Raw genomic sequence first — 26,353 nt, forward strand, 5'->3', positions numbered from 1 at the left:
TTGCGCGCTCTCTGGGCTCGGTGCCTGTGCAACCTGGAATTTTGATCTCCTGGAGGACGCCATTAATCCATGTCCTGACCATTCATGAGAATGCTAAGTACCCTGGAGAGGACACCATGTCCGGCTGTGGCCCCTCTGCTAATACTCCACCTATAGTAGTTCTCATGGAAGCAACCATTACTTTTCTTCCCTTAGAATAATGACAAATCTAGAAATGGCTGATAACAGGGAACAATAAATTGCATTCTGCACTCTTTTTTTTTTATTGTTTCATTTTTTTTGGCTGAATCTAGGTGACCTCCGAGGCGGACGTGAACAACGCTCTGGAGTTGGCGCGCTCAAAGTTTGGAGGAGTGAACGTGGTGGTGAACTGTGCCGGGGATCGCCGTCGCCATAAAAACCTACAACAAAAGCAAACAGAAGCCGCACAACCTGGAGGAGTTCCAGAAAGTGATCAATGTAAGGCCAGCCTGCCGAAAAAACTACAACTCCCAGCACGCCCTGACCTGGACCGCCAGGGGATCCCAGCTGGCATTCAGGAATGGCGCTGCAGGAGAAATAAAAAAACTAGAAATAAGAAATAAAAACTTTGGCCCAAGTTTTCCCACAAATCACAGCTGATCTATTGGGGTCCCAGCAGTGGTGTCCATTTTGGTTTCTTTTTGTTTTTCAGATGGGAGACTCCGATAATTCATATTAGTTTCCTATATAAAAAAAAAAGTTTTGTTTTTTTTTCTTTTCTTTTAATAGGAGACCCTCTAATAAGTATTATCGGAGTCTCCCATCTGAAAAAAAAATAAAAAATGATATTCACACACCAATATATATATATATATATATATATATATATATATATATATATATATATATATATATATATATATATATATATATATATATATATATATATATATATTATATATATATATATATATATATTAGTAAAATATTTTAATACAGGGTTTAACTCATAAATATTAAACCCACTAATAAGAATTATTATTAGAGGGTCTCCTATAAAAAAAAAATAAAAATAAAGAAATCTTTTTATTAGGAGGGTCTCCCGCTTAAAACAAAAAAAATAAAATGTAAAAAAAATTATATAATAAAAAAAAAAATATTATATATATATATATATATATATATAATATTTTTTTTTTTTTATTATATAATTTTTTTTACATTTTATTTTTTTTGTTTTAAGCGGGAGACCCTCCTAATAAAAAGATTTCTTTATTTTATTTTATTTTATTTTTTTTTATAGGAGACCCTCTAATAATAATTCTTATTAGTGGGTTTAATATTTATGAGTTAAGCCCTGTATTAAAATATTTTACTAGCATTTCTCAGTTTGGAGGACACCCTCTAATATATATATTTTACTATTATTAGAGGGTGCTTATTAATTTATCTTTAAGGAAACCCTGTAATAAGATAATAAATATATAATTTTTTTTTTATTTTATTTTGCTTTTTTACAGGAGACCCTCTAATAAGTAGTAATAACTATTATGTTTTTATACAAGAACAACAACCTATATAAACAAGAAAGCTATTTTAGAAGGTCTCCTATAAATAGAATTATTCTTATTAGGGATTTCTTTAATAAAATAGATACAAATAAATCATTCTTTATCTCCTGTTATAAAAAAAAATACAATAAATATTTTCTTTATACTGTATTTTTCAGATTATAAGACGCACTTCGCCCTTCAATGTGCATGTGGCTTACCGGGAGGTGGAGAATGGGTGCGGTGGGGGCTGTGTTGAGTGGGGCGGTGCGGTGGGTGAGATGCTCTGTCGGCGGTGCAGGCTTCAAATAGTGGCACCTGAAGTTGGCGCATGCGCAGATGGAGCTTTCGGCTCAAGATCTCATCTGCGCATGCGCCTTCTCCGGCCCATTGATCTCCCAGCAGTGGACTTAAGGAAAATGGCGCCTGGAGGTTGCGCAGATGAGATCTCAGCTTGTCATTGAGATGAGAGCTCAATCTGCACACACGCCGACTCAGAGCGCCATTTTTTTTTATTTTTATTTTTTTAAAGGCCGCACCTCCGACAGAGCATCTGACACCCGCTGTACCATCCTAGTCCACATAACCAGCACAGCGCCCTACACCAGCAGCGCCCCCTGCCTCCTGTACCCCCCCCCCCTGCAAGACACCACCGAGAATACGATTATTTATTTTCTTAACAAAACTAATGTAGTGCATCGCTTCCTCGGCCTCAGGTGAACATCGCCGGAACGTTCAATGTTATCCGTTTGGCCACTGGAGAAATGCTGAAGAATGAGCCGGACAAGGACGGACACCGGGGGGTCATCGTGAACACGGCCAGCATCGCCGCGTTTGATGGGCAGGTCAGGACCCTAATCCTAAACTGTTATCGCCGCCATTCATTGTTAATTTCTGCCTTTCAGGGTGTGTATACTTTAGCAACCTAGCTTTTAAAACTTCACTGCATCTAAAATAACAAACTGAAAGAAACTAACGATTTACACACAACCAGTAGAAAAACACTGTCTAGTACAACAAGTTAGAATTGCTTTTGGTGCACAGACATAATGTCAGGACTGTATCTGGACATATTAGTCTGGGATGCCACATTCCAGGCTAATGCCAAAGAACAGCCCTGATTTCAATGATCTGTAATTTGCCCTCTACTTTTTTGAGTACTTTTTTTTTTTTTTTTTTTCTTCTTATTCATCCTCCTCTTTCTGCCAGCACTATAGGTGCTCGAATTTCCAATCTCCTCACTTCCTTTTATGCTTTACAACTGCCCAATGGCTTGCCTGACTTAAATTGAATGCCCACATCTTTTATATACCCATATGCAGTTTGACAGGAGAGCAGAAACAAAGCTGGATTGACCTTCTGAATATTTATCAGGTGGCCTATAACAACCAATCACAGGTCATTAATAGGACCTCTAATTGAGAGAGCGAGTGGGATGGAGCGAGTGGGAGGGAGAGTAGGATGGAGCGAGTGGGAGGGTGAGTAGGATGGAGCGAGTGGGAGGGAGAGTAGGATGGAGGGAGGGTGAGTGGGAGGGAGAGTAGGATGGAGGGAGGGTGAGTGGGAGGGAGAGTAGGAGGGAGGGTGAGTGGGGAGGGAGAGTAGGAGGGAGGGTGAGTGGGAGGGAGAGTAGGAGGGAGGGTGAGTGGGAGGGAGGGTGAGTGGGAGGGAGAGTAGGATGGAGGGAGGGTGAGTGGGAGGGAGAGTAGGATGGAGCGAGTGGGGAGGGAGAGTAGGATGGATGGAGGGAGCGAGTGGGAGGGAGAGTAGGATGGATGGATGGAGGGAGCGAGTGGGGAGGGAGAGAGTAGGATGGATGGAGGGAGCGAGTGGGAGGGAGAGTAGGATGGATGGAGGGAGAGTGGGAGGGAGAGTAGGATGGATGGAGGGTGAGTGGGAGGGAGAGTAGGATGGAGGGAGGGTGAGTGGGAGGGAGAGTAGGAGGGAGGGGTGAGTGGGAGGGAGAGTAGGAGGGAGGGTGAGTGGGAGGGAGAGTAGGATGGAGGGAGGGTGAGTGGGAGGGAGAGTAGGATGGAGGGAGGGTGAGTGGGAGGGAGAGTAGGATGGAGGGAGGGTGAGTGGGAGGGAGAGTAGGATGGAGGGAGGGTGAGTGGGAGGGAGAGTAGGATGGAGGGAGGGAGAGTGGGAGGGAGAGTAGGATGGAGGGAGGGAGCGAGTGGGAGGGAGAGTAGGATGGATGGAGGGAGCGAGTGGGAGGGAGAGTAGGATGGATGGAGGGAGCGAGTGGGAGGGAGAGTAGGATGGATGGAGGGAGAGTAGGATGGATGGAGGGAGAGTGGGAGGGAGAGTAGGATGGATGGAGGGTGAGTGGGAGGGAGAGTAGGATGGATGGAGGGAGAGTGGGAGGGAGAGTAGGATGGATGGAGGGAGAGTGGGAGGGAGAGTAGGATGGATGGAGGGAGAGTGGGAGGGAGAGTAGGATGGATGGAGGGAGAGTGGGAGGGAGAGTAGGATGGAGGGTGAGTGGGAGGGAGGAAGAGTAGGATGGAGGGAGAGTGGGAGGGAGAGTAGGATGGATGGAGGGAGAGTGGGAGGGAGAGTAGGATGGATGGAGGGAGAGTGGGAGGGAGAGTAGGATGGATGGAGGGAGAGTGGGAGGGAGAGTAGGATGGATGGAGGGAGAGTGGGAGGGAGAGTAGGATGGAGGGTGAGTGGGAGGGAGAGTAGGATGGATGGAGGGTGAGTGGGAGGGAGAGTAGGATGGATGGAGGGTGAGTGGGAGGGAGAGTAGGATGGATGGAGGGTGAGTGGGAGGGAGAGTAGGATGGATGGAGGGTGAGTGGGAGGGAGAGTAGGATGGATGGAGGGTGAGTGGGAGGGAGAGTAGGAGGGAGGGTGAGTGGGAGGGAGGGTGAGTGGGAGGGAGAGTAGGATGGAGGGAGGGTGAGTGGGAGGGAGAGTAGGATGGAGGGAGTGTGGGAGGGAGAGTAGGATGGAGGGAGGGTGAGTGGGAGGGAGAGTAGGATGGAGGGAGGGTGAGTGGGAGGGAGAGTAGGATGGAGGGAGGGTGAGTGGGAGGGAGAGTAGGATGGATGGAGGGAGAGTGGGAGGGAGAGTAGGATGGAGGGAGGGTGAGTGGGAGGGAGAGTAGGATGGAGGGAGGGTGAGTGGGAGGGAGAGTAGGATGGAGGGAGGGTGAGTGGGAGGGAGAGTAGGATGGATGGAGGGTGAGTGGGAGGGAGAGTAGGATGGAGGGAGGGTGAGAGGTAGTGGGATGAAGAGTGGGAGGGAGAGTAGGATGGATGGAGGGAGTGTGGGAGGGAGAGTAGGATGGAGGGTGAGTGGGAGGGGGAGTAGGATGGATGGAGGGAGTGTGGGAGGGAGAGTAGGATGGAGGGTGAGTGGGAGGGGGAGTAGGATGGATGGAGAGTGGGATGGAGGGAGACACACACATTCCCCTTATTAGCTATATACACCTAGTTTTTCAGCCACCTCTAATATGAGCGTTTTTTTTTCTGACGTTGGATGTGTTTCCCCTTTTTCCTGTCATGAGGTGATGGTGGTGGAGGACGGTGTGTTATGTACATGGATAGAAATATATGTATATATATAATATATTAGTCCCATTGATCCTTGTGCTTTGTTCTCAGGTTGGGCAGGCGGCGTACTCTGCTTCCAAAGGCGGAATCGTAGGAATGACTCTTCCCATCGCTCGTGATCTGGCTCCACTTGGGATCAGAGTAGTGACCATCGCCCCTGGTATTTTCATTGTTTTTTAATCTCCTATGTTTAGAGGGCATGTATAACCCTGAGTATTCTGGTTCTATAGATAATGTCCCCATTGCCTGTGACGTGCGCGCTCCTGCACAGGCGCAGCCGTCGCCTCTCCTGCGGGTCCGATGCTGCAGTAATCTTCTATTATGCCCTCTTAGAGCCGATGTACATGACCCTGTCAGATCCCTACAATTCTAGTGAGACCGGTGCTACCGAAAATCTATTGTAACCGGCTTCTGTTCCTTTTCATCTCTTTAGGACTGTTTGCCACCCCGCTCCTCCTCGGGCTTCCTGAAAAGGCCAGAGAATTCCTAGCTAAGCAAGTCCCGTTCCCCAGCCGGCTGGGTGACCCCGATGAGTATGCCCACCTGGTCCAGACCATCGTGGAGAACCCCATGTTGAATGGAGAGGTGATACGTCTGGACGGTGCCCTCCGTATGCAGCCTTGATGAAGTGGCCACTGCTCAGGAGAAGACTAAGCCCCTCCGCCATGCCGTCAGCGCTCGGTTACACCGGAGCAGCAGGGGACTGTCCTATAGACTAAAGTGATGCCAGTAAGGGGTCTCTGATGCCAGGAATGTGTCCGGGATGTTCTAATAAAGACCTGAAAGATCCGTCAATGATTGTATCCTACAACTGCACATGCAGAGCGAGGAAAATATACAGTTTTGTGTTTTAAAAAAATAAAACATTTCACTACTTTAGTTATGGTAATTGGTATTAATGGTTCTGACATCAAATCCAAATAATTAGACGAACACTTTACGCTTTTACAGTCAACACAGGTCCATGGGTGTGCGATATGGACCCTGGCCCTTGCGTGTGCGATATGGACCCTGGCCCTTGCGTGTGCGATATGGACCCTGGCCCTTGCGTGTGCGATATGGACCCTGGCCCTTGCGTGTGCGATATGGACCCTGGCCCTTGCGTGTGCGATATGGACCTGGCCCTTGCGTGTGCAATATGAACCCTGTCCCTTCCATGTGTGCGATATGGACCCTGTCCCTTCCCTGTGTGCGATATGGACCCTGTTCCTTCCGTGTGTGCGATTATGGACCCTGTCCCTTCCGTGTGTGCGATATGGACCCTGGCCCTTCCGTGTGTGCGATATGGACCCTGTCCCTTCCGTGTGTGCGATATGGACCCTGTGCCTGTACCTTCATAACAGAATAATTGTGGAATGTGATAAGCAATTCCCCCGGTACTATCTTTTAAGTGAATGGCTTGAAGGATGGCATCCATCTTGATAATGCAATAGTCAGACTAATAAAAGCCTAGTAGAGGGTCCACAACGGGTCTCCGTGTGCTCGTTCGATAGTAAATAAGGGTGAATAGACATCTACTTTAAGCCATTTTTCAAAAAAATGAGACCTCTGTTTTCTCCGGCTGTCCTTCTAGTTGTATTGTAAGGTGGCAGCTGGATGGGCGATATGTATCACTGAGGTGGCAAACCTCAGTGATGTAGAATCGGGAGAAGCAGGCTCCAGTACATACAGTGTGTCCACCCATATCCTGTCCACTGCCATTAACGTAAGAACGGCGGCAGCTATAGGCATAGAAGTGGTGTCTAGGTATAGTAAAGTAGCCATGCGCTATGCAATGAAGCCACCTATAGCGCCACCTGGTGGAAAACAACGGAGTTAGCATCTTTATCTCAAACGGAACGAGATAGAGAAAAAAAAAGTGAATTACAAAGTTGTAGGGCATCATCACTTCAATACGAATCGACACCTTGCATACAGAAATGCTATAATATGAAACCCATGACCCCCCCCCCAAAAAAAAACATTGAATGCTGGTCACGCATATGGCGCTCATGTAACTTTGATGCTCTTGGTGGCCCCCGTCAGCTGCAATGCACATCTGGACTCTGCACAGCATACTGTATCTTGCTGCACGTTGGGCAATATGATAGGTGACACGTTTGCACAAGCATCTGTGATACGTGGTCGTAGGTCCTGCAATGTTGGTGGAGGGGTCGCATACACCTGCTGTTTGATGTGACCTCACAGAAAGAAGTTTAATGGGGTCAGGTCAGGTGAGCGGAGGCCACTCCACACAGCCACCATACCCAATGACTTGTAGGAAGGTCTCCATGAGGTATCGCTTCACGTCCGCAGCCTTGTGAGGTTTACACGCTCTAATCATAGCATTTCTGTATGCAAGGTGTCAATTCGTATTGAAGTGATGATGCCCTACAACTTTGTAATTCACTTTTTTTCTCTATCTCGTTCCGTTTTGGAGATAAAAATGCTAACTCCGTTGTTTTCCACCAGGTGGCGCTATAGGTGGTTTCATTGCGTAGCGCATGGCTACTTTACTATACCTAGACACCACTTCTATGCCTATAGCTGCCGCCGTTCTCAAGTCAATGGCGGTGGACAGGATATGGGTGGACACACTGTATAGTGCTGAGAGGTATTTCTAATGGGTCTGGGTTGTAGTAACGGCTAGTAGAGCTGGGTGGGACCGGCCAGTCTCTTACCTCTAGAGCCAGGATTAGGAACAAGCGATAAATGGCCGCTCACCTGCTTCATTTGCTTTCGGGATTTCCTTAGTATTGCACAGAAGATGAAGTCAACACCTGTGCAGGTAAATTATCGCTTGTTGGTGGCTCTTGAGGACTGGAGTTTGGGAACTCTGCTTACAGTATATTGGTTTTCCTTACATGATTTTCAAGGTCATGCTCTCTATTAATGGAGGTGTTAATTTGCCATTTTAGCTCGCCTATTTGGTCCAGCCATGGGGCTTTGTATATCCTCCATGTATGAGACCCTCCTCTTGATCTCCATGGTGCACGCTCTCCAACCTTTTCTTAAATCATGTTTCAGAATATGAAAGTCCTGACATAGCTCATAGACCTCGGTCACCAGTGTGGATTGGTAAATATCAACGCCGCCAAAACTGCGGAGAATTTTTGGTCAATACAGACTGGAAAGAATGGAGACCTTCTGGGAGACTGCAGTTACTAAACCATCAGACGGAGGTAGTGAGGGATCCAAGGAAGGATGGCTTGATGGGCCTCCCTGTTATGATCTGGTCACCGTGGATGATCACAAAAATCCCAGAAGCAGAAAAAACACGAGTAGTTGGAACCTGAGCTGATCGCAATCCCCTATCTGTCGGACAACACTAGAAGTAGCCATGGAGTGTTCCTAAACACACCTAGATGCCTCGTCACAGCCGGAGAAACTTACTACATCTCATAGATAGGTTTCCTCATTTCTATCTTGCCTCAGAGTAGTCCCCAAAGGAATAGAAAGCCCCCAACATATAAAGGCAACGATGATGTAAGAAAACACAATACAAAGGAAATATAGATTAGCAAAGGCTAGGCCCTACTTCCTAGATAGGACATGACAGATAACTGATTGCGGACAGTGCAAACCCAGCTGAAAAATACCAATCTCCTGATAAGAAAAATACTGAGACCACACGGATTCTCTCCCACTATATCAGGTACTCTTGTAAATAATGGGAGAAACAAAATACTAAAAATAACACAAAAAATACAAAAGTGGAAATAATCAAATATAACAGGGAGAATCTCCCTTTTCTTGCAGTGGGACCTGCAAAGGGGGAACCCCCATGCTCATCAAAACAGACAATTCTTTTCCTGCAAGAAAACAGACTTTAAGCAAAACAAACATCCTTAGGTGTGGATCAGGCAATAAAGCAAACAACTTGCAACTTATCTGGAATGGTACAGGCACAGGATAAATGGAAGGACAAACTCCAAGCTAATTCAGAGACAGAGGAACAACATCTATAAGCGTCCCCAGCCAGCAGACACTGCTCTTCTATATAACCCAGGCTGATCTGCAATTGGGCTTCACAAACTCTCAATTAACTCCCACACCTGTTGAGTCACAGTCCTGACCACCAGAGGGAGCACCAAACCATCACCCCCTTGGATGACATTCACAACACCTCCCGGTCTGGAATACTGGTATAATGGTGCCACTACGCATTTCTCATGTTTGCCGGACTCCAGCAGCTCTCCCTCATCCAGGCTTAATGGCTTCACTGTCCTCCAGCTGCTCTCCCTCTTCCAGGCTTAATGGCTTCACTGTCCTCCAGCAGCTCTCCCTCTTCCAGGCTTAATGGCTTCACTTTCTTCCAGCAGCTCTCCCTCTTCCAGGCCTAATATCTCCTGTTTCCTCCAGCAGCTCTCCCTCTTCTGGGCCTAATATCTTTCAGTTTCCTCCAGCAGTTCTCCCTTTTCTAGGCCTAATATTTTTCAGTTCCCTCCAGCAGCTCTCCCTCTTCTGGGTCTAATATCTTTCAGTTCCCTCCAGCAGTTCTCCCTCTTCTGGGCCTAATATTTTTCAGTTTCCTCCAGCAGCTCTCCCTCTTTTTGGCCTAATATCTTTCAGTTCCCTCCAGCAGCTCTCCTTCTGTGCCTAATATCTTTCAGTTTCCTCCAGCAGCGCTCCTTCTTCTGGGCCTAATATCTTTCAGTTTCCTCCAGCAGCTCTCCCTCTTCTGAGCCGAATATCTTCCGTTTCCTCCAGCAACTCTCTCTTTTCTGGGCCTAATGGCTTCAGTTTCCTCCAGCAGCTCTCTCTCTTCTGGGCTTAATGATGTCTGGATTCTCCAGCAGCTCACTCTCTTACAGGCCTAATGGCTTCAGGATTCTCCAGCAGCTCTCCCTCTTCCGGGCTTCAGGCTCCTCCAGCAGCTTTCCCTCTTCCGGGCCTACTGGATTCAGGATCCTCCAATCCAGGAGCTCACATGGGTGACAGCGCAAGCAGCAGGCATGCACCGCTCCAGAGGATGGCACCCGTGAGGATTCCCAGGACTGTCAGGCTTTGGAAGGAAGAATCAACAGGCAAAAAACAGGCAAAAAACAAGAAGGCAATGACCAAACTGCTCACCCTGGACACAAGGCTGACTACTTCCACGGCCACTACACAGTGAGCAGGTCCTGGCACACCTGTCAGCCGTGGGACATTCTAACCACTGATCGGTGGGGAGTGCCTCGTGTCCTAATGACTGGTCATCAATATTAAAGGTCAGGGCAACCCCATTAATAATCTGGTTATTGTAGTTCCATGGTTTTATACATAATCTTAACAGAAGCAAATGTATTTCCCAAAATCAAACCCTCCTCACCAAAAATAGTGACTACATGCACAACAATCCTCTGTGTACCATTTGTCCATATGATGAATGGTGAGAAGAGTCTGGATGGAAGGTTATTGAGCGGGACATGGAAGGAATTTGGAGTATTTTTCCATGATGACATAAATACAGAAAGCCTAAAATAACAAGGAAGAGATCGGTCTCCAATAGTTTCCTGCTATTATAATAAAAAGGAGTCAAAGTGGCATAAATCCAAAAAGAGCAAAACCAAGGTCCAAGAGGCTGAAGCGAGGACAAGACACTATAGACATGCTCAAAGGGAATCTGTCAGTAAATTTTTCTTGATTCTTGTGTAATGATGTAGGGACAGAGACCCTGATTACAGAGATGTGTTACTTAGTTTACTGGATGCAGAGGTTGTGATACAATCAGTTTTCCCAGCTGTGGAGCTAACAGAACTTGGAATACTGAGCTCTGTATAACCCCGCCCACACACCAGTGATTGGCTGCTCTCTGTATACACTGTATATTGACAGAAAGCTGCTATTCAGTGTTGGGGTCAGGGCTACATAGACCAGGAGGCAAGAGGCACCTAGTCAATGTCACGAGGGTCTCCCATCATTGGGAGATCTTTGACAGGTCTGGGATCTGAGGTTCACATTGCCTTGTGAAACTGTTTTCTATGTATAGAGTTCTTATGGTGCAGAAAGGGTTATTGTAACGCCTGCCTGGAACTGCAGACTCAGGATAGCTGTCACGGACAGGCTAGACGAAAGACGCTCACAAAGCAGGACCCCGAAAACCTTTAACCCCTATACAGGGATTTTGAATTACTGTAGGGCCCTCGGAGATCACTACCTGTGGAAGGCTGCAGTCCAGATGAGTGTAGTAGTCAGGCAGGGTCAATGCAGGAGATCCAGAACCGGGACAAAATCAGGCAGACAAGGACGTAGTCAGGAAATCAGGCAGAGGTCAAATCCAGATCTGGCAGCGAGGTACAAATATGGCAGGCAGGAGGGTAGTCAGAGAACAGGCAGAGGTCAAAACACAGGGATCACTATTCAGAACAGAGCGGGAACCAGAAAGCAGGAATACAAAAGTATGTCTGGCAGTGACCAGCAGACAGGAGGGGGAATTAGAGGGGTGTGGGGTCTTCCCATTGCCTGTAGCTGAATGGTGGTAACTTCAGCTGGAAGATACACTCCACCTACAGTCAGCCAGTGGTAGTGCAGATCCCAGGGAAACCCAGCTTAGTGGATGGGCGGAACCTGTGCCCACCAGAGCAACTGGCATTGACTCCTCTCCTATCACCAGCACTAGAACATGGCGTCGCCTGGTGATTGAAGCAGAGGTTGCAGGAGCGGACTCTGGTGGGGACGTGACAGTAATCGGCTCTTTCCTTGCTAGTAGTTCCTAGTTACTCCAATCTCAGGTGCAGCCAGTTTGTGACCACTTCTCATCACTTTATTTGGTCACACGTTCCATCACCTAATGCCGGTTATAGATTCATTTCTGAACTGACCACTGAAGGGAGGAAACCTCAGAAAGATGCTGGAGTCCTGTTGTTTGCTGCCCTGGGTTTTGGAGCAACTTTGGTGTTGGTGTATATCCTTTTGTCTATGTCCCTCTGTCTTCCTTCTTGTGTTTGACTATGGCAGTCGTGAAGTCTAGTGCACTCACCGGCTTTTGCACTATGCTTACAGTATATTGGTTTTCCTTAAACGATTTTCAAGGTCATCCTCTCTATTAATGGAGGCACTAATTTGCCTAATTTGAGTGAAGGGATAGCTAGGGACTAGGCACGTGATAGCGACCGATGTCGCCAAAATGGAGGGAAAGACACGAATAGGGATGTTAGGGGAGCTCAGGGTTCAGACACCGGTTAGTACCAGGAGGTGACCGGTCTCAGCTCTCCCTACCGTTAGGGCCTTTCTACTCTAACCATCCCTGTTGTAACCTGTGTTACGCTGGGTGTCCTCCTTCCCAAGGGTGACAGTCCTGTAGTGATAATCTCCTGCTGATAAAACACTGATTTTATTGAAACATCAAATCACAAGCTAGCCTGTAATTAGGGTCTCTGCCCCTAAATCATTACATAGCAAAAAACCTGCTGACAGATTCCTTTTAAAAGGGGAAAACCACCTAATATTTAAAATGTTCAGCTATCCATCAAGTTACTAAATTCTGAGAACAGATATCACCATTAGGACTCCTCCAAGACATTTTTAGCCGGAGTTTTGTGGATGGGATCAAGAAATTGTCCAGCTGGATCACATTTGGGAAATATTTCTCAAGGACGCGGCTGGGAAAGTCCAGATCCCTTGGGAGGAGCGTAAGAGGACACAAGACATATAAACGGGAAGATCTCAGCTACATTCTGAAGAAGTTCTGGAGGACGGATCTAATCTCCTGAGGCCACCATGGGCGTCTCAGCACTGCTTCTCCTTGGAATCGTTTCTGGCCTCTGTAGCAGCGATCAGTCCTGTCCGGGTGAGTTTTTCTAATTTTTTTTCTCTGATAATAGTTTTTATTCAATATTTTTTTCATTACTCTTAATGCCGTTTCTACTCATTATGATTGTATAATTTTTGGAAAATACTCAAAAAATGGTTAAAAAAAAACAGCAAGGAAAAAAGAAATGCCGTCACATCGTGAGAACACCGCCGTCATCTTACACACAATGTATTATTTTACATGTTTTAATTATTATAGTTTATATTTTTTGTAATTTTTTTTTGTTTTTTCTGACAGAAGTAAAAGTTTTAGGAATTGGAGAGTCGGATAAATTGTCCATTCTTCGAGGTTGTCCTGGTCCCACGGGTCAAAAAGGAGACGATGGAAAACCAGGAGAAAAAGGTTGGTACCAAGAGAATAACTATTAGAGTTTTTGGTCTTCTCCCATCTTAATGAATGGTGAGACCCTTTACTGGGATGTGATGGTGTCAAGCGAAACCTGAAAGGAGCTAAGTGTTAATCTTGGCTACAAGCCCAACTTCACGAACTTCACGGTGTATAAACCTGTTCCTATTTTGTTTTCCAGGGCAAATGGGGTCTCCAGGAGGACCAGGAATGGCCGGACCTCCAGGACAAAGAGGTGAGTCAAGAACTCTCTGCAGCATCGGCTTATGGCTTTTTTGTGTGCATGAGGCCACCAGAAATAGAAAAGAGGAGGAAGGAGCAGAGAATCCGCATTCAATGAAGCCTGGGTGACCCTGTGACAAAATGATGACCCCCCATAACTGCTAATATGGCTGCTGTCACGTGGTCATAGTGTCACTAGAAGTTTTGGCAGAATCAGTCGCTTTCACATTACAGATCCTGACACTTCACCGTATGGTTTCTCTGGTGTCTCTGAGTTACACCGGCAGGCTCGGGCATCGACCAGCTGTGGGATCATTCATAATCAGGCTAGCAAGAATTATCCTCTGCTAGCCTGCTTGTTACTTCTGGGATCACATGTTGTTGGAAGCCTATCACGTTGGCTCCCTTCCTATTTAAGATGGTGGAACCTGTCCACACATGCCGACTATAGTTTATTGCTGTGTTGGTCTGTGTGCTGTTGTGTTCTAGTCCTGCTGGTGATTGAGTTGCTTTCTGCTTGGAGTTGTTGTGGAATTTTCCCATTGTCTTGTTGTTTCCTCCCTGCTCTTATTTTCCTCCTAAGCTCTTATTGTCTTATATCTTTGTGTGTGTGTGTGCTGAGAGATAGAAAAAGACAGTTTTGTCTGTGTATAGGCAAGTAGGAACCTGCTATATAGGATAAGATTACCTGTGGCAAGTGGGTGAGGGGTGCACATGTCAGAAGGTACAAAAAGACTGACGGTACTCACCAAACTGAGGTGTGAACAGGTGCATAACTGAACATAACATAAAATACAAAAAAAACACAGTTTGCACTCTGATAATGCTAAAGTATGGAAACCATGAACGTGTGAACATGGACCTGCATTGCTGCTAAGGAAAACCTAAGAAAAATGAGATATTTAGCATATATAAATGTCCATTTGTATATCTGCCCAGTTGCCCCTTCACGGCATATCACGTGCACCCCTCCACCACTTGCCACAGGTAATCTTATCCTATACAGCAGGTTCCTACTTGCCCATACACAGGAGGTTTTTTCGCACGCCATTTTTCAAGCAGTGCTGGCTCCCCCCCTTTTTGACAGGAGGTTTTTAACCCAGAGAGAGGCTTCAGCATAGAGTAGGTACCCAGTTACGAGAGATGCCGTGAAGGGGTAACTGGGCAGATATACAAATGGCCATTTATATATGCTAAATATCTCATTTTTCTTAGATTTTCCTTAGCAGTAATGCAGGTCCATGTTCACACATTCATGGCTTCCATACTTTAGCATTATCAGAGTGCAGACTGTCTTTTTTGTATTTTATGTTATGTTCAGTTATGCACCTGTTCACACCTCAGTTTGGTGAGTGCCGTCAGTCTTTTTGTCTATATGCCGAGAGATAGTGTTTTGGTTTGCCCTGTTTGTCTATTTCTGTTGGCATAATCATTCCTGCCCTGGACCTCCCCAGGGGCTGGGGGGGATGGGGTATAAGATCAGGACTGGTCAGGAGCAGGGCCAGGAAGGCGGCTCAGACATCCTCACCTTCAGAGGTAACTCTAAGATCAGGGATAGCTAACCTGAGGGCCAGACTAGGAGCCCCTCTCCCCTGCTTTCTCACCATGATACACAGTCACTTCTGCTCCGGCTCTCCCCAGAGTTTGAGTGTATAATGAGGGCTAGTAAGAATCAGGGCCAGGAATGCGGCTCAGACGTCCGCACCTTCAGAGGTAACTCTGAGATCAGGAATAGCTAACCTGAGGGCCAGTCTAGGAGACCCTCTCCCCTGCTTTCTCACCACTCACCATGAGACACAGTCACTTCAGCCCCATCCCTCAGCAGGGGTTGAGGAGAGAGGGTAAAATGAGGGCTGGTCAGGATCAGGGCCAGGAAGGCGGCCCAGGCATCCTCACCTTCAGAGGTAACTCTGAGATCAGGGATAGTTAGGGTCCCCCTAGTCTGAGGGCCAGTCTAGGATCTCTGATCCCCTGTTCTCCCCACTCACCATGACACAGTCATTAAAGGATGAAGGGTGGGCATCCAGAGATAGAAATTTCAGCAAACATCTAACTTACTTATGGGCTAACCTGGAAAGCTGTGGGGGATGTGGGATAAAAGCTGCACCTATAAAGCCTATTATAATGCAATTACATGTATTTCTTTTAGGAGAGAAAGGGGAAAGTGGTGTTATGGAACCAGCATATGGTAAGTTAGGCGTCAATGTGAGAATTGAATGTCTTCCGCTCCTTTGCTATCTCTTTCAGATCCAAATTGTCCTAAATGCTAGTAACAATAAAATAAATGCAAAACAATACACTAAATATTTTAAAAAAATGATTTTTTATTTTTTTTAAATAAAGCATTAGGAATTCCTCCCCTAAGCCCATTGGTAACATGCCCCAAGTTGACCATATATCATTGCCGCTAAACTTTGGGTATGAGCACACAATGACTTTTTCACCTGATAAAAAAAAGCTAAAAACAAACCAAAAAAGAACAAACATATGCACAGCAATGTCAAAACGACTTGCTGTGCGTATGTTTAGTCTTGTGTTGCTTCCTTTAACCTCTTGTGGCCTTGAATTCTGTGAAGCTGCTAAAAGTGAAGACCTGACCGTTCTTCATTATGTTATACATGGAATTAAATAAAAACATTGTCTTCTTTTTAGAGGATTCCAATGACAATAACGTGATCAGATAGAAGGACCTTCTCAGCAAGTGTCTTGCTCCATCACAGCACTCCCGCAGGGGAAATAAAGTATTGCACTCTTGTCTTATTTTACTTTATGGTTTCTGTGTGCTCAAACATGTGGGGTCCTCCAGAGTATTTTTAGTACCCGTTTCCTCTTTGACTAAAAGATGAGGAACCCTAACCAGAGAACACCTTACTATGAAGATTCATTGTTCTATATGTGTCACAGCTCCCAGGAACTGCAAAGAAGTACAGAATCAGGGGGCAGTGTTCAGTGACTGGTACACCATATACCCAGATGGCAGCCGGCCTCTGAAGGTCCTATGTGATATGGACACAGATGAAGGAGGATGGATTGTAAGTATTTAAAACGTCAACAGAACTTGAAATGAGAAGGTTTTTTTGGGGACTTTTTTGACCCATTGCAATAGTCTCCCTTCCTATGGAATGGTAGCAGGGGTGACACTATATTGGGTGCACTCAGTCCCTTTTTCCTTTGTGCCGGGGAAAGCGTTTTTGCTGTAGCACCCTGTGTAGTTTCTAGGTTTGAAGAAGTCTTTTTATGGTCTATATGGTCTAGACATGGTCTATTCCTATCCAGGACCCTATATAGTTTCTAGGTTGGAGGCAGCCTTTTATGGTCTAGACTTGGACTATTCATATCCATAATCTGCACCAATGCTATAGGACCCTGTATAGTTTCTAGATTGGAGGTAGCCGTTTTATGGTCAGTATGGCCTAGACATTGCGGAGCGCCACCAACACATTTATCTGACATACAGTGCAGACAGTGGCTGCGGCCCCTGCACCTGCCGCGATAGTGAACAGGGGCACGGGCCTGGGAGCCGCACGAACTACCCTGAGGGGCCGCATGCAGCCCGCGGGCCGTGTGTTTGAGACCCCTGGTCTATTCATATCCATAATCTGCACCAATGCTGTAGGACCTTGTATAGTTTCTAGATTGGAGGTAGCCGTTTTATGGTCAATATGGCCTAGACATGGTCTATTCGTATCCATAACCTGCACCAATGCTGTAGGACCCTGTATAGTTTCTAGGTTGGAGGCAGCCTTTTTATGGTCTAGACGTGGTCTATTCCTATCCATAACCTGCACCAATGCTGTAGGACCCTATATAGTTTCTATATTGGAGGTAGCCTTTTTATGGTCAATATGGCCAAGACATGGTCTATTCGTATCCATAACCTGCACCAATGCTATAGGACCCTGTATAGTTTGTAGGTTGGTGGTAACCTCTTATGGTCTAGACTTTAGGGTGCTTTACACACTGCGACATCGCTAGCGATCTCGTTAGCGATGTGACATGCCAGATCACAGATAAGATTTGCCGAGATCGCACATAGGTCATTTTTTTTTATAGCGCCGGTCACATGTGCGATCTCGGCAAATCGTATGTGCGATCTGGCGTGTTACATCGCTAATGAGATCGCTAGCGATGTCGCAACGTGTAAAGCACCCTTTTGTCTATTCCTATAGGACCCTGTATAGTTTCCAGATTGGAAGTAGCCTTTTATGGTCTAGACTTGGTCTATGCCTATCCATAACCTGCACCAATGCTGTAGGACCCTGTATAGTTTCTAGGTTGGAGGTAGCCTTTTATGGTCTAGACTTGGTCTTTTTCTAGGTATAACCTGCACCAATGCTGTAGGACCCTGTATAGTTTCTAGATTGGAGGTAACCTTCTATGGTCTAGACTTGGTGTATTCCTATCCATAACCTGCACCAATGCTGTAGGACCCTGTATAGTTTCTAGGTTGGTGGTAGTCTCTTATGATCTAGATTTGGTCTATTCCTATAGGACCCTGTATAGTTTCCAGATTGGAAGTAGCCTTTTATGGTCTAGACTTGGTCTATGCCTATCCATAACCTGCACCAATGCTGTAAGACCCTGTATAGTTTCTAGATTGGAGGTAGCCTTTTATGGTCTAGACTTGGTCTTTTTCTAGGTATAACCTGCACCAATGCTGTAGGACCCTGTATAGTTTCTAGATTGGAGGTAACCTTCTATGGTCTAGACTTGGTGTATTCCTATCCATAACCTGCACCAATGCTGTAGGACCCTGTATAGTTTCTAGGTTGGTGGTAGTCTTTTATGGTCTAGATTTGGTCTATTCCTATAGGACCCTGTATAGTTTCTAGGTTGGTGGTAGTCTTTTATGGTCTAGATTTGGTCTATTCCTATAGGACCCTGTATAGTTTCTAGGTTGGTGGTAGTCTCTTATGATCTAGATTTGGTCTATTCCTATAGGACCCTGTATAGTTTCTAGGTTGGTGGTAGTCTTTTATGGTCTAGATTTGGTCTATTCCTATAGGACCCTGTATAGTTTCTAGGTTGGTGGTAGTCTTTTATGGTCTAGATTTGGTCTATTCCTATAGGACCCTGTATAGTTTCTAGGTTGGTGGTAGTCTTTTATGGTCTAGATTTGGTCTATTCCTATAGGACCCTGTATAGTTTCTAGGTTGGAGGTAGCCTTTTATGGTCTAGACTTGGTCTATTCCTATCTATAACCTGCACCAATAAATAGGCACGTCTCAAACATGTCTTTTCCTTGCTTCAGGTGATACAGAGACGTTGGGACGGATCGGTGGATTTCTTCCGCACATGGGATGATTATAAGAAGGGTTTTGGAAGTCGGCTGAATGAATTTTGGCTGGGGAATGACAATATTCATCAAATAACGTCAACAGGTAATGACTGGTTTTTTTTTTGTTTTGTTTTCTGTTTCCCCCTCAGTTGGTACTGTGTGTCCAAAGTGAATGGACTGGCTTATTAGGCACTAATTGATATAGTGCTCTATTATTTAAGGATACTGCTCTATCATCTGTCCCAGTTTCATTGAATGGGAAATAAAAGTTGAAACCTAACTAATCACTGACCTATTTTTTTCAATTATTGATCAGCCTTTGCAAAGTTATGAATCATTGTAATATACTTTATATTCGTATTTTGCTGCCTTCACGCTCAAACACCATGAAAGTGCTGTTTTAACTGCCTATTTCATGCTCTTTTAGAAGCTGCTCACACACTTTTTACTAACACTGGCTCTTCTCAAGCTTCTCTGCTCCCCTTCCCCATGCTCAGACAACAAGAACATTTGTAGATAATGTTCTGGAATGGATGATTGTTAAAGCAGCTTCTAAAGGAGCATCAACTAGGCAGATAAAACAGCACTTTCAGAATGGGGTTTAAGAGTGTAGAAAGCAAAAAATGGTAACAGAGTATATTACAAAGATTCACAGCTTTGCAAAGACTGAGCAATAATTAAAAAGAAAAGTTTAGATACTCTATATTTTGGTGGTCTACATACACCCAATTTTTGACTTTTGCTATGCACCTTCTCTTGTGGAGATCAGTCACCATCTCTTCTAGGATACACCTAATAAGCATATATAGCAGAAGTGGAACATGCACATAAGATGGCTTATGGCCAACACTCGTCAGGCTGACAGTTATCTCTTTTAACAACTCCCCAAGACGACGTAGTATTGATTTCTCAGGTCAATTACAGGTCATGAGAAGGAACAGAAGGTCTAGCCCAAATGATATGACCTATACCCATCAAGACCCCACATTTGAACAAGTATAGAGTAGTGGGTATTTTAGCCATTTTAGCTTCCATTTTCTAAATCCTACTGTTCATATAATTTTTTTTTATATAAAGGAACATGGGAATTACGTGTTGATCTTCAAGATTTTGAAAGTAAGAAGGTGTTCGCCAAATATTCAAGCTTCAAAGTACTGGATGAATCTAAGAAATATGAGTTATTAATTGGAGCCTTTAAGGAAGGAACTGCAGGTGAGAGAGACGATAGCCAAAATGTACTTCACGTGGACTGGTGTAACACCCCAGGGAAAACCTATGTAGGCTTCTCCAGAGGAGTGAGGGAGGGGAATAAGGAAGGAAGGCCAAAATGTCCTTCACGTGGGGTGGTGTAACTCCCTAGGGGAAACCTATGCAGGCCTCTCCAGAGGAGTGAGGGAAGGGAATAAGGAAGGAAGGCCAAAATGTCCTTTACGAGGGGTGGTTTAACTCCCTAGGGGAAACCTATGTAGGCCTCTCCAGAGGAGGGAGGGAAAAGAATAAGGAAGGAAGGCCAAAATGTCCTTATTGTGGGGTGGTGTAACTCCCTATGGGAACCTATGTAGGCCTCTCCAGAGGAGGGAGGGAAAGGAATAAGGAAGGAAGGCCAAAATGTCCTTCACATGGGTTGGTGTAACTCCTCAGGAAAACCTATGTAGGCCTCTCCAGAGGAGGAAGGGAAGGGAAGACGGAAGGAAGGCCAAAATGTCCTTCACGTGGACTGGTGTATCGACCCAGGGGGAACCTGTGCTGGCCTTACCAGAAGAAACACGAGAAGTGAGAATAATGGAAGGTCACTATCTCTATAGAGTTAAGTTTTTAGTAGAATAAAGTCCGTAGATGTAAAACCTGATGAGTTAGCCTACGACAGGACGTTCTGATATTTGACCCATGTGTTATTTTACAGGTGACTCTATGGGAGACATTAATAACATGAAGTTCAGCACTAAAGATGAAGACAATGACATTTATGAGGTCAGTTGTTCCCAAACCTTTAAAGGGGGCTGGTGGTATAACAACTGTCACATGGCAAACCTCAATGGATTATACCACATAGGAGCGCAAACATCCAATGCGGAAGGCATTAACTGGGTTACTGCAAGAGGATATAAATACTCCTTCATGCATTCAGAGATGAAGATCAGGGCAGTTTAAAGAATGACAGAGGAGCACGCCATGCAATTTGTGAACTTCCAAATATTTGTATTGATTCTTTTTTAACTGTCTTTATGGAGATCAAATGTGGCACCCCAGTGGTCATGGGAGACACAGTGGCATTGTTCTCTTCACCTGGAGGACAATGCTATGCCTGGAAGCAGCGGGGAAGGTCTCCACGTCAGGTACCATTGCACACAACACTTCTTGACTCAGACAAGAAGGGGGCGTTCAAGTCCTGGTTGGGACTAGTCTCCCTTGTGCATTCTGGGATGGGAAGGGGTTAGTCAGTAAGAACAGAAAATGAAACCTCAGAACCCTGGAGGGGAGGAAATAGAGCTGTCTGCAGCTTTCCAGGACTGAGTGCATTGTACAGGACACCGGAGTCCTAGATCACTGCGTACTATAGGCTCGGTAGTAAAACCCGGAGGGCAGGAGATTCCATGTTTCCTGGCCCACCAACAAAGCCCTAAGGCGAAGTAGCACAATAGAGTCCGGGGCCGCTTAAGAAAACGCAGGCCCCATAACCGGCTCACTCTGCCCGTCAGAGAGGGACATAGCACTAAGCAACCAAGAACCAGGGTCCCCAAGTAGCTGCAAGCCACGGGGATCCGACATCCAATGCGCATAAAGGAAGGCCTCCAACATGCCTGGCATAGAGACATTCCTCCCTGCTACCAGGCTGACCGGATCACGGTAACCTCGGGACTGCAACCTGTTACCAGTAAAGGTAAAAGGAAACTACCAATCTGTGTTGTCTGGTTACTGTCGGCGCCCTCAGCCCTTCACCCCAACGCACCACTACTACCCCCATCATCTCCCTGGGGCCCGCTCCACCTATGGGGAGCAGAAACATCTCGGGTGCTACTACCATCTGCCCCGGAGGACAGCGACAGCAGCGGCGGCTATTCCCTGGCCACATACCGCAGGTGGCGTCACGAAATCAAACCTCTGTTACCACCCCCTCCTTTATTGTACACCTCGGGGCCACGAAACCGGGTGAAAGGGCCACCCCGTGACATCCCCAGACCCGACATCACCAGGCCCGGCGACGAGTAATTTAACCCCTTGCCCCGTGGGTGCAAGTATTATCTGCAGCAATGAAAATGAGACGTGTTTCAGCTATGCCTTCATCACAGTCATCCAAATGACTGAAAACAAAAAACACTGTCAAACCCTACACACTGATTTTCTAAAAGCCAAAAAAACACACATAGGTAACCCCAGGTTTAAAAACAAAGAACCCTGTGAGGAGATAACACCTCCTCATCCCACCCTCTATCCATTGGTGTCCCCCAAGGTTCAGTTCTAGGACCCCTGCTGTTCTCCATCTACACCTTCGGCCTGGGACAGCTCATAGAGCCCCACGGCTTTCAGTATGTCTATGCCGATGACACACAGATCTACCTCTCTGGACCTGACATCACCTCCCTACTAACCAGAATCCCACAATGTCTGTCTGCTATTTCATCCTTCTTCTCTGCGCGATTCGTAAAGCTTAACATGGACAAAACAGAATTCATTGTCTTTCCTCCTCCTCATTCAACTCCTCCAACAAGCCTTTCCATCAAAGTTGATGGTTGCTCACTCTCCCCAGTCTCACAAGCACGTTGCCTTGGAGTAACCCTCGACTCTGCTCTATCCTTCAAGCCACACATCCAAGCCCTCTTCAACTCATGCCGATTACAACTCAAAAATATGTCCCGGACCCGTGCTTTCCTTAACCAAGAATCAGCAAAATCATTAGTACATGCCCTCATCATCTCCCACCTCGACTACTGCAACCTCCTGCTCTCTGGCCTACTTTCCAACACTCTTGCACCCCTCCAATTTATCCTAAACTCTGTAGCCTGCTTAATCCACCTCTCCCCTCGCTATTCCCCAGCCTCGCCACTTTGCCAATCCCTTCACTGGCTTCCCATTGCCCAAAGACTCCAGGTAAAAACATTAACTATGACCTACAAAGCCATCAACAACCTGAGTCCTCCATACATCTGTCACCTAATCTCCCGGTACCTACCTGCACGCAACCTCAGATCCTCACAAGATTTCTTTCTCTACTCCTCTCTTATCTCCTCTTCCCACAATCGCATACAAGATTTCTCCTGTGCCTCCCCCATACTCTGGAACGCTCTACCCCAGCATATCAGACTCTCTCCTACTGTGGAAAGCTTCAAGAGGAACCTGAAGACGCACCTCTTCCGACAAGCCTAAAACCTACAATAACCCTCAGTCCAGTAGACCACTGCACAACCAGCTCTGTCCTCACCTATTGTATCCTCACCCACTCCCTGTAGACTGTGAGCCCTCGCGGGCAGGGTCCTCTCTCGTCCTGTAGACTGTGAGCCCTCGCGGGCAGGGTCCTCTCTCCTCCTATACCAGTTTGTACTGTTAATGATTGTTGTATGTATACCTGTTTTGACTTGTAAAGCGCCATGGAATAAATGGCGCTATAATAATAAATAATAATAATAAATAAGACAACTGTTGAGCTCATAGTCCAGGATCAGGTCCAATGGCATCACTCTGCCATCTTGATTAATCATTATCGTTAGGCGTTAAGATAATAACGTGGGATCCCTTTTGGCACAGGTCACTTGACCACCATCAAACCTCCATTCTATTTTACTAATACGATAGTGAAGGAATCAAAAATGATTGAAGTCCTCCAGAATTATGATGTAAATCTTTACACAGTTTCTCCTACAGACACCACAGCAATAGACTTATTTCTTGACTCCCTACCCTTACCCAATTTATCATAAACCCAAAAAGACTCTCTTGAATGGATATATCAAAGAAAGAAATGAGACAAGCCATATGTTCCACCTCAAGAAATCAAACTCAAGGACCTGATGGTGTGGCACCCTGGACTAGCCAGGTAGCCACATGGAAAACACTCACACACCCCACCCCCGGACAGTAACACCAGAGTCAGACACAAAATCCTTGTTGCCTCCCTCCAGGGGCTGATGTCCACACCAGGTGGGGTGGAGCCAGGCTGTTGGCCCCACCCACTGATGAGTTCACAGGCCTGGAGGCGGGAAAAGGAGCAGTCAGTGGAGTTAGGGAAGTGGAGTGCTGAGCAGTGAAAGTGTGAGGAGCTACTGCTGGTGTCTGGGAAGGAGCCCAGGCACCGTCAGCAAAGTTGGCAGACGGTGGTGGCCGTCTGCAGGAGTGGTGGATCGACGTGGAACCGTAGGACCGGGGTCGGGCAGTGGCCCGCCGGTACCGAACCGGGGAGCGAAGTGAAGCCAGCACACACAGGCAGGGCCTGCGGACCCCGACCAGGCTTGGAGCCGCCGAAAAAGGTCAAATCCGTTAGTGACCGGAACCCCAGGGGTTTCCTAACAGCCAAAGACCCGTTAGAAGGCAACCATCCGCACCGTGAGGATATACAGCCACCGCCACAGGCTAGAGATCCGAGGGCCAGCGCCTGCGGAAAACCGGGCTCCTCTGGCACCTATACGCCGGGGAGCGGGCTACCGCTGGGAAGCCATCGGAGCCAGAACATTACATAGGTGCAGGGAAAGACAGCCGCCATCACCTGTCCGGGGAGAGAAAAGACACGGCAGCCGGCTGCGGGACCCGTCCATCCAGCCGTTTAGTTTACCGGAGACTGTGGGACTTTCTGCCTGAGTGAGTACACCGGCGCCATCAGGCACCGCGCTCCCTGCGACCCTGCACCTCCCCAGCTATCCAGCCTCCCCGTCACCTCACCGAGCCCCGGGACCACCAACCCCTACCCAAGGAGGGGGAAAACAACATCCCAGCTGCTCCCCGCCATCGCTCCCGGGATCCCTGTCACCAGCAGCGGTGGTGCCCATCTTCACCACGACCCGTGGGTGGCGTCACGGACTCAATCCCCAAACCAAAACTACCCCTTTTCACTCACGGGCGAGGAGCGCCGCTCGAGTCCCCGGATCCGGCCCACCGCTCGAGCCACCGAGCAGCAGCAGCAGCAGCACTGGACCCGAGCGTGTAGTGCGAGCGCAGCGCCCCGCCGCCCGCGACAATGGCCTTTTCAGAGAGCTGAATTTTCGAGTGGTCACGCCGTTTCTTACTTGCTTATTGAACTGAAATTTCGAACACTCATCATCCATAGACAAATCTGCAGAAGCAAGCTATTCTTAAAAAATCACCCTTTCTATTTCGTATGGATTGGATGGAAGCGTCTATCCTTGAAGAACCAAAAGTAGGAGCCATGGGCCAACCCTTCCCCCTTCATTCTCCTCTATCCCTTTAGGCCCCGTCACACTAAGCAACATCGCTAGCAACATCGCTGCTAACGAACAACTTTTGTGACGTTGCTAGCGATGTTGCTGTGTGTGACATCCAGCAACAACCTGGCCCCTGCTGTGAGGTCGTTGGTTGTTGCTGAATGTCCTGGGCCATTTTTTAGTTGTTGCTGTCCCGCTGTGAAGCACAGATCGCTGTGTGTGACAGCGAGACAGCAACAACTAAATGTGCAGGCAGCAGGAGCCGGCTTCTGCGGAGGCTGGTAACCACGGTAAACATCGGGTAACCAAGAAGCCCTGTCCTTGGTTACCCGATATTTACCTTTGTTACCAGCCTCCGCCGCTCTCACTGTCAGTGCCGGCTCCTGCTCTGTGCACATGTAGCTGCAGCACACATCGGGTTAATTAACCCGATGTGTGCTGTAACTAGGAGAGCAGGGAGCCAGCGCTCAGTGTGCGCTGCTCCCTGCTCTCTGCACGTGTAGCTCCGTGCGGTGGTAACCAAGGTAAATATCGGGTTGGTTACCCAATATTTACCTTAGTTACCAAGCGCAGCATCTTCCACGCGGCGCTGGGGGCTGGTACACTGGTTGCTGGTGAGCTCACCAGCAACTCGTGTAGCGACGCTCCAGCGATCCCTGCCAGGTCAGGTTGCTGGTGGGATCGCTGGAGCGTCGCAGTGTGACATCTCACCAGCAACCTCCTAGCAACTTACCAGCGATCCCTATCGTTGTTGGGATCGCTGGTAAGTTGCTTAGTGTGACTGGACCTTTTGTCTTTTTTCTTTTCCTCTCCTTAGTGGTTTGGTTTCTTATCTGTTTATATTGTCTATGTACATCTACTATTAATTGTAGGAACATTTTATGTAATTCTCTGAACCCTGTGTTGCCAGGTTGTGATTTTTTGGATGATTAAAAGTTACTATTAAAACTTCAATAAAAACAAGTTTAAAAAAATATATATATATATATAAATAAAAAAAATAAAAATATATATATGTGTTACAGTGTAACAGCGATGTGTGCTTATCAGCGGGAGAGCAAAGACCAAAAAATGACCCAGTGTCACACACAGCGAGATCGCTAATGAGGTCACTGCTGCGTCACAAAAACCGTGACTCAGCAGCGATCTCGTTAGCGATCTCGTTAGCAATCTCGCTGTGTGTGAAGTACCCCTTATGTATCACATTTGGGAAATATTTCTCAAGGACGCGGCTGGGAAAGTCCAGATCCCTCGGGAGGAGCGTAAGGGGACACAAGACATATAAACGGGAA

At 46.7% G+C, this 26,353-nt stretch overlaps 2 protein-coding genes across 2 annotated transcripts in view; both read left to right on the forward strand.

Moving 5' to 3' along the window:
- Positions 1-5,950, forward strand: part of HSD17B10 (hydroxysteroid 17-beta dehydrogenase 10) — a 14,381-nt gene extending 8,431 nt beyond the window's left edge. Inside the window, 5 exon segments of the mRNA XM_075322866.1 lie at positions 294-377; positions 379-459; positions 2,228-2,356; positions 5,123-5,231; positions 5,505-5,950. Coding sequence (XP_075178981.1) covers positions 294-377; positions 379-459; positions 2,228-2,356; positions 5,123-5,231; positions 5,505-5,695 — 594 coding nt within the window. The 3' untranslated portion in view covers positions 5,696-5,950.
- Positions 5,951-12,697: 6,747 nt separating this feature from the next.
- Positions 12,698-21,585, forward strand: LOC142251443 (ficolin-2-like). Its single transcript, XM_075324249.1, has 8 exons — positions 12,698-12,821; positions 13,083-13,187; positions 13,372-13,425; positions 15,562-15,600; positions 16,317-16,444; positions 18,664-18,793; positions 19,768-19,902; positions 20,594-21,585. Exons 1-8 carry the CDS (start codon positions 12,752-12,754, stop codon positions 20,839-20,841), a joined length of 909 nt encoding a protein of 302 aa, XP_075180364.1. The 5' UTR covers positions 12,698-12,751; the 3' UTR covers positions 20,842-21,585.
- The last annotated feature ends 4,768 nt before the right edge of the window (positions 21,586-26,353 follow it).

Source organism: Anomaloglossus baeobatrachus, chromosome 9, assembly GCF_048569485.1.
Source record: "Anomaloglossus baeobatrachus isolate aAnoBae1 chromosome 9, aAnoBae1.hap1, whole genome shotgun sequence".
NCBI classification, from domain to species: Eukaryota; Metazoa; Chordata; class Amphibia; order Anura; family Aromobatidae; genus Anomaloglossus; species Anomaloglossus baeobatrachus.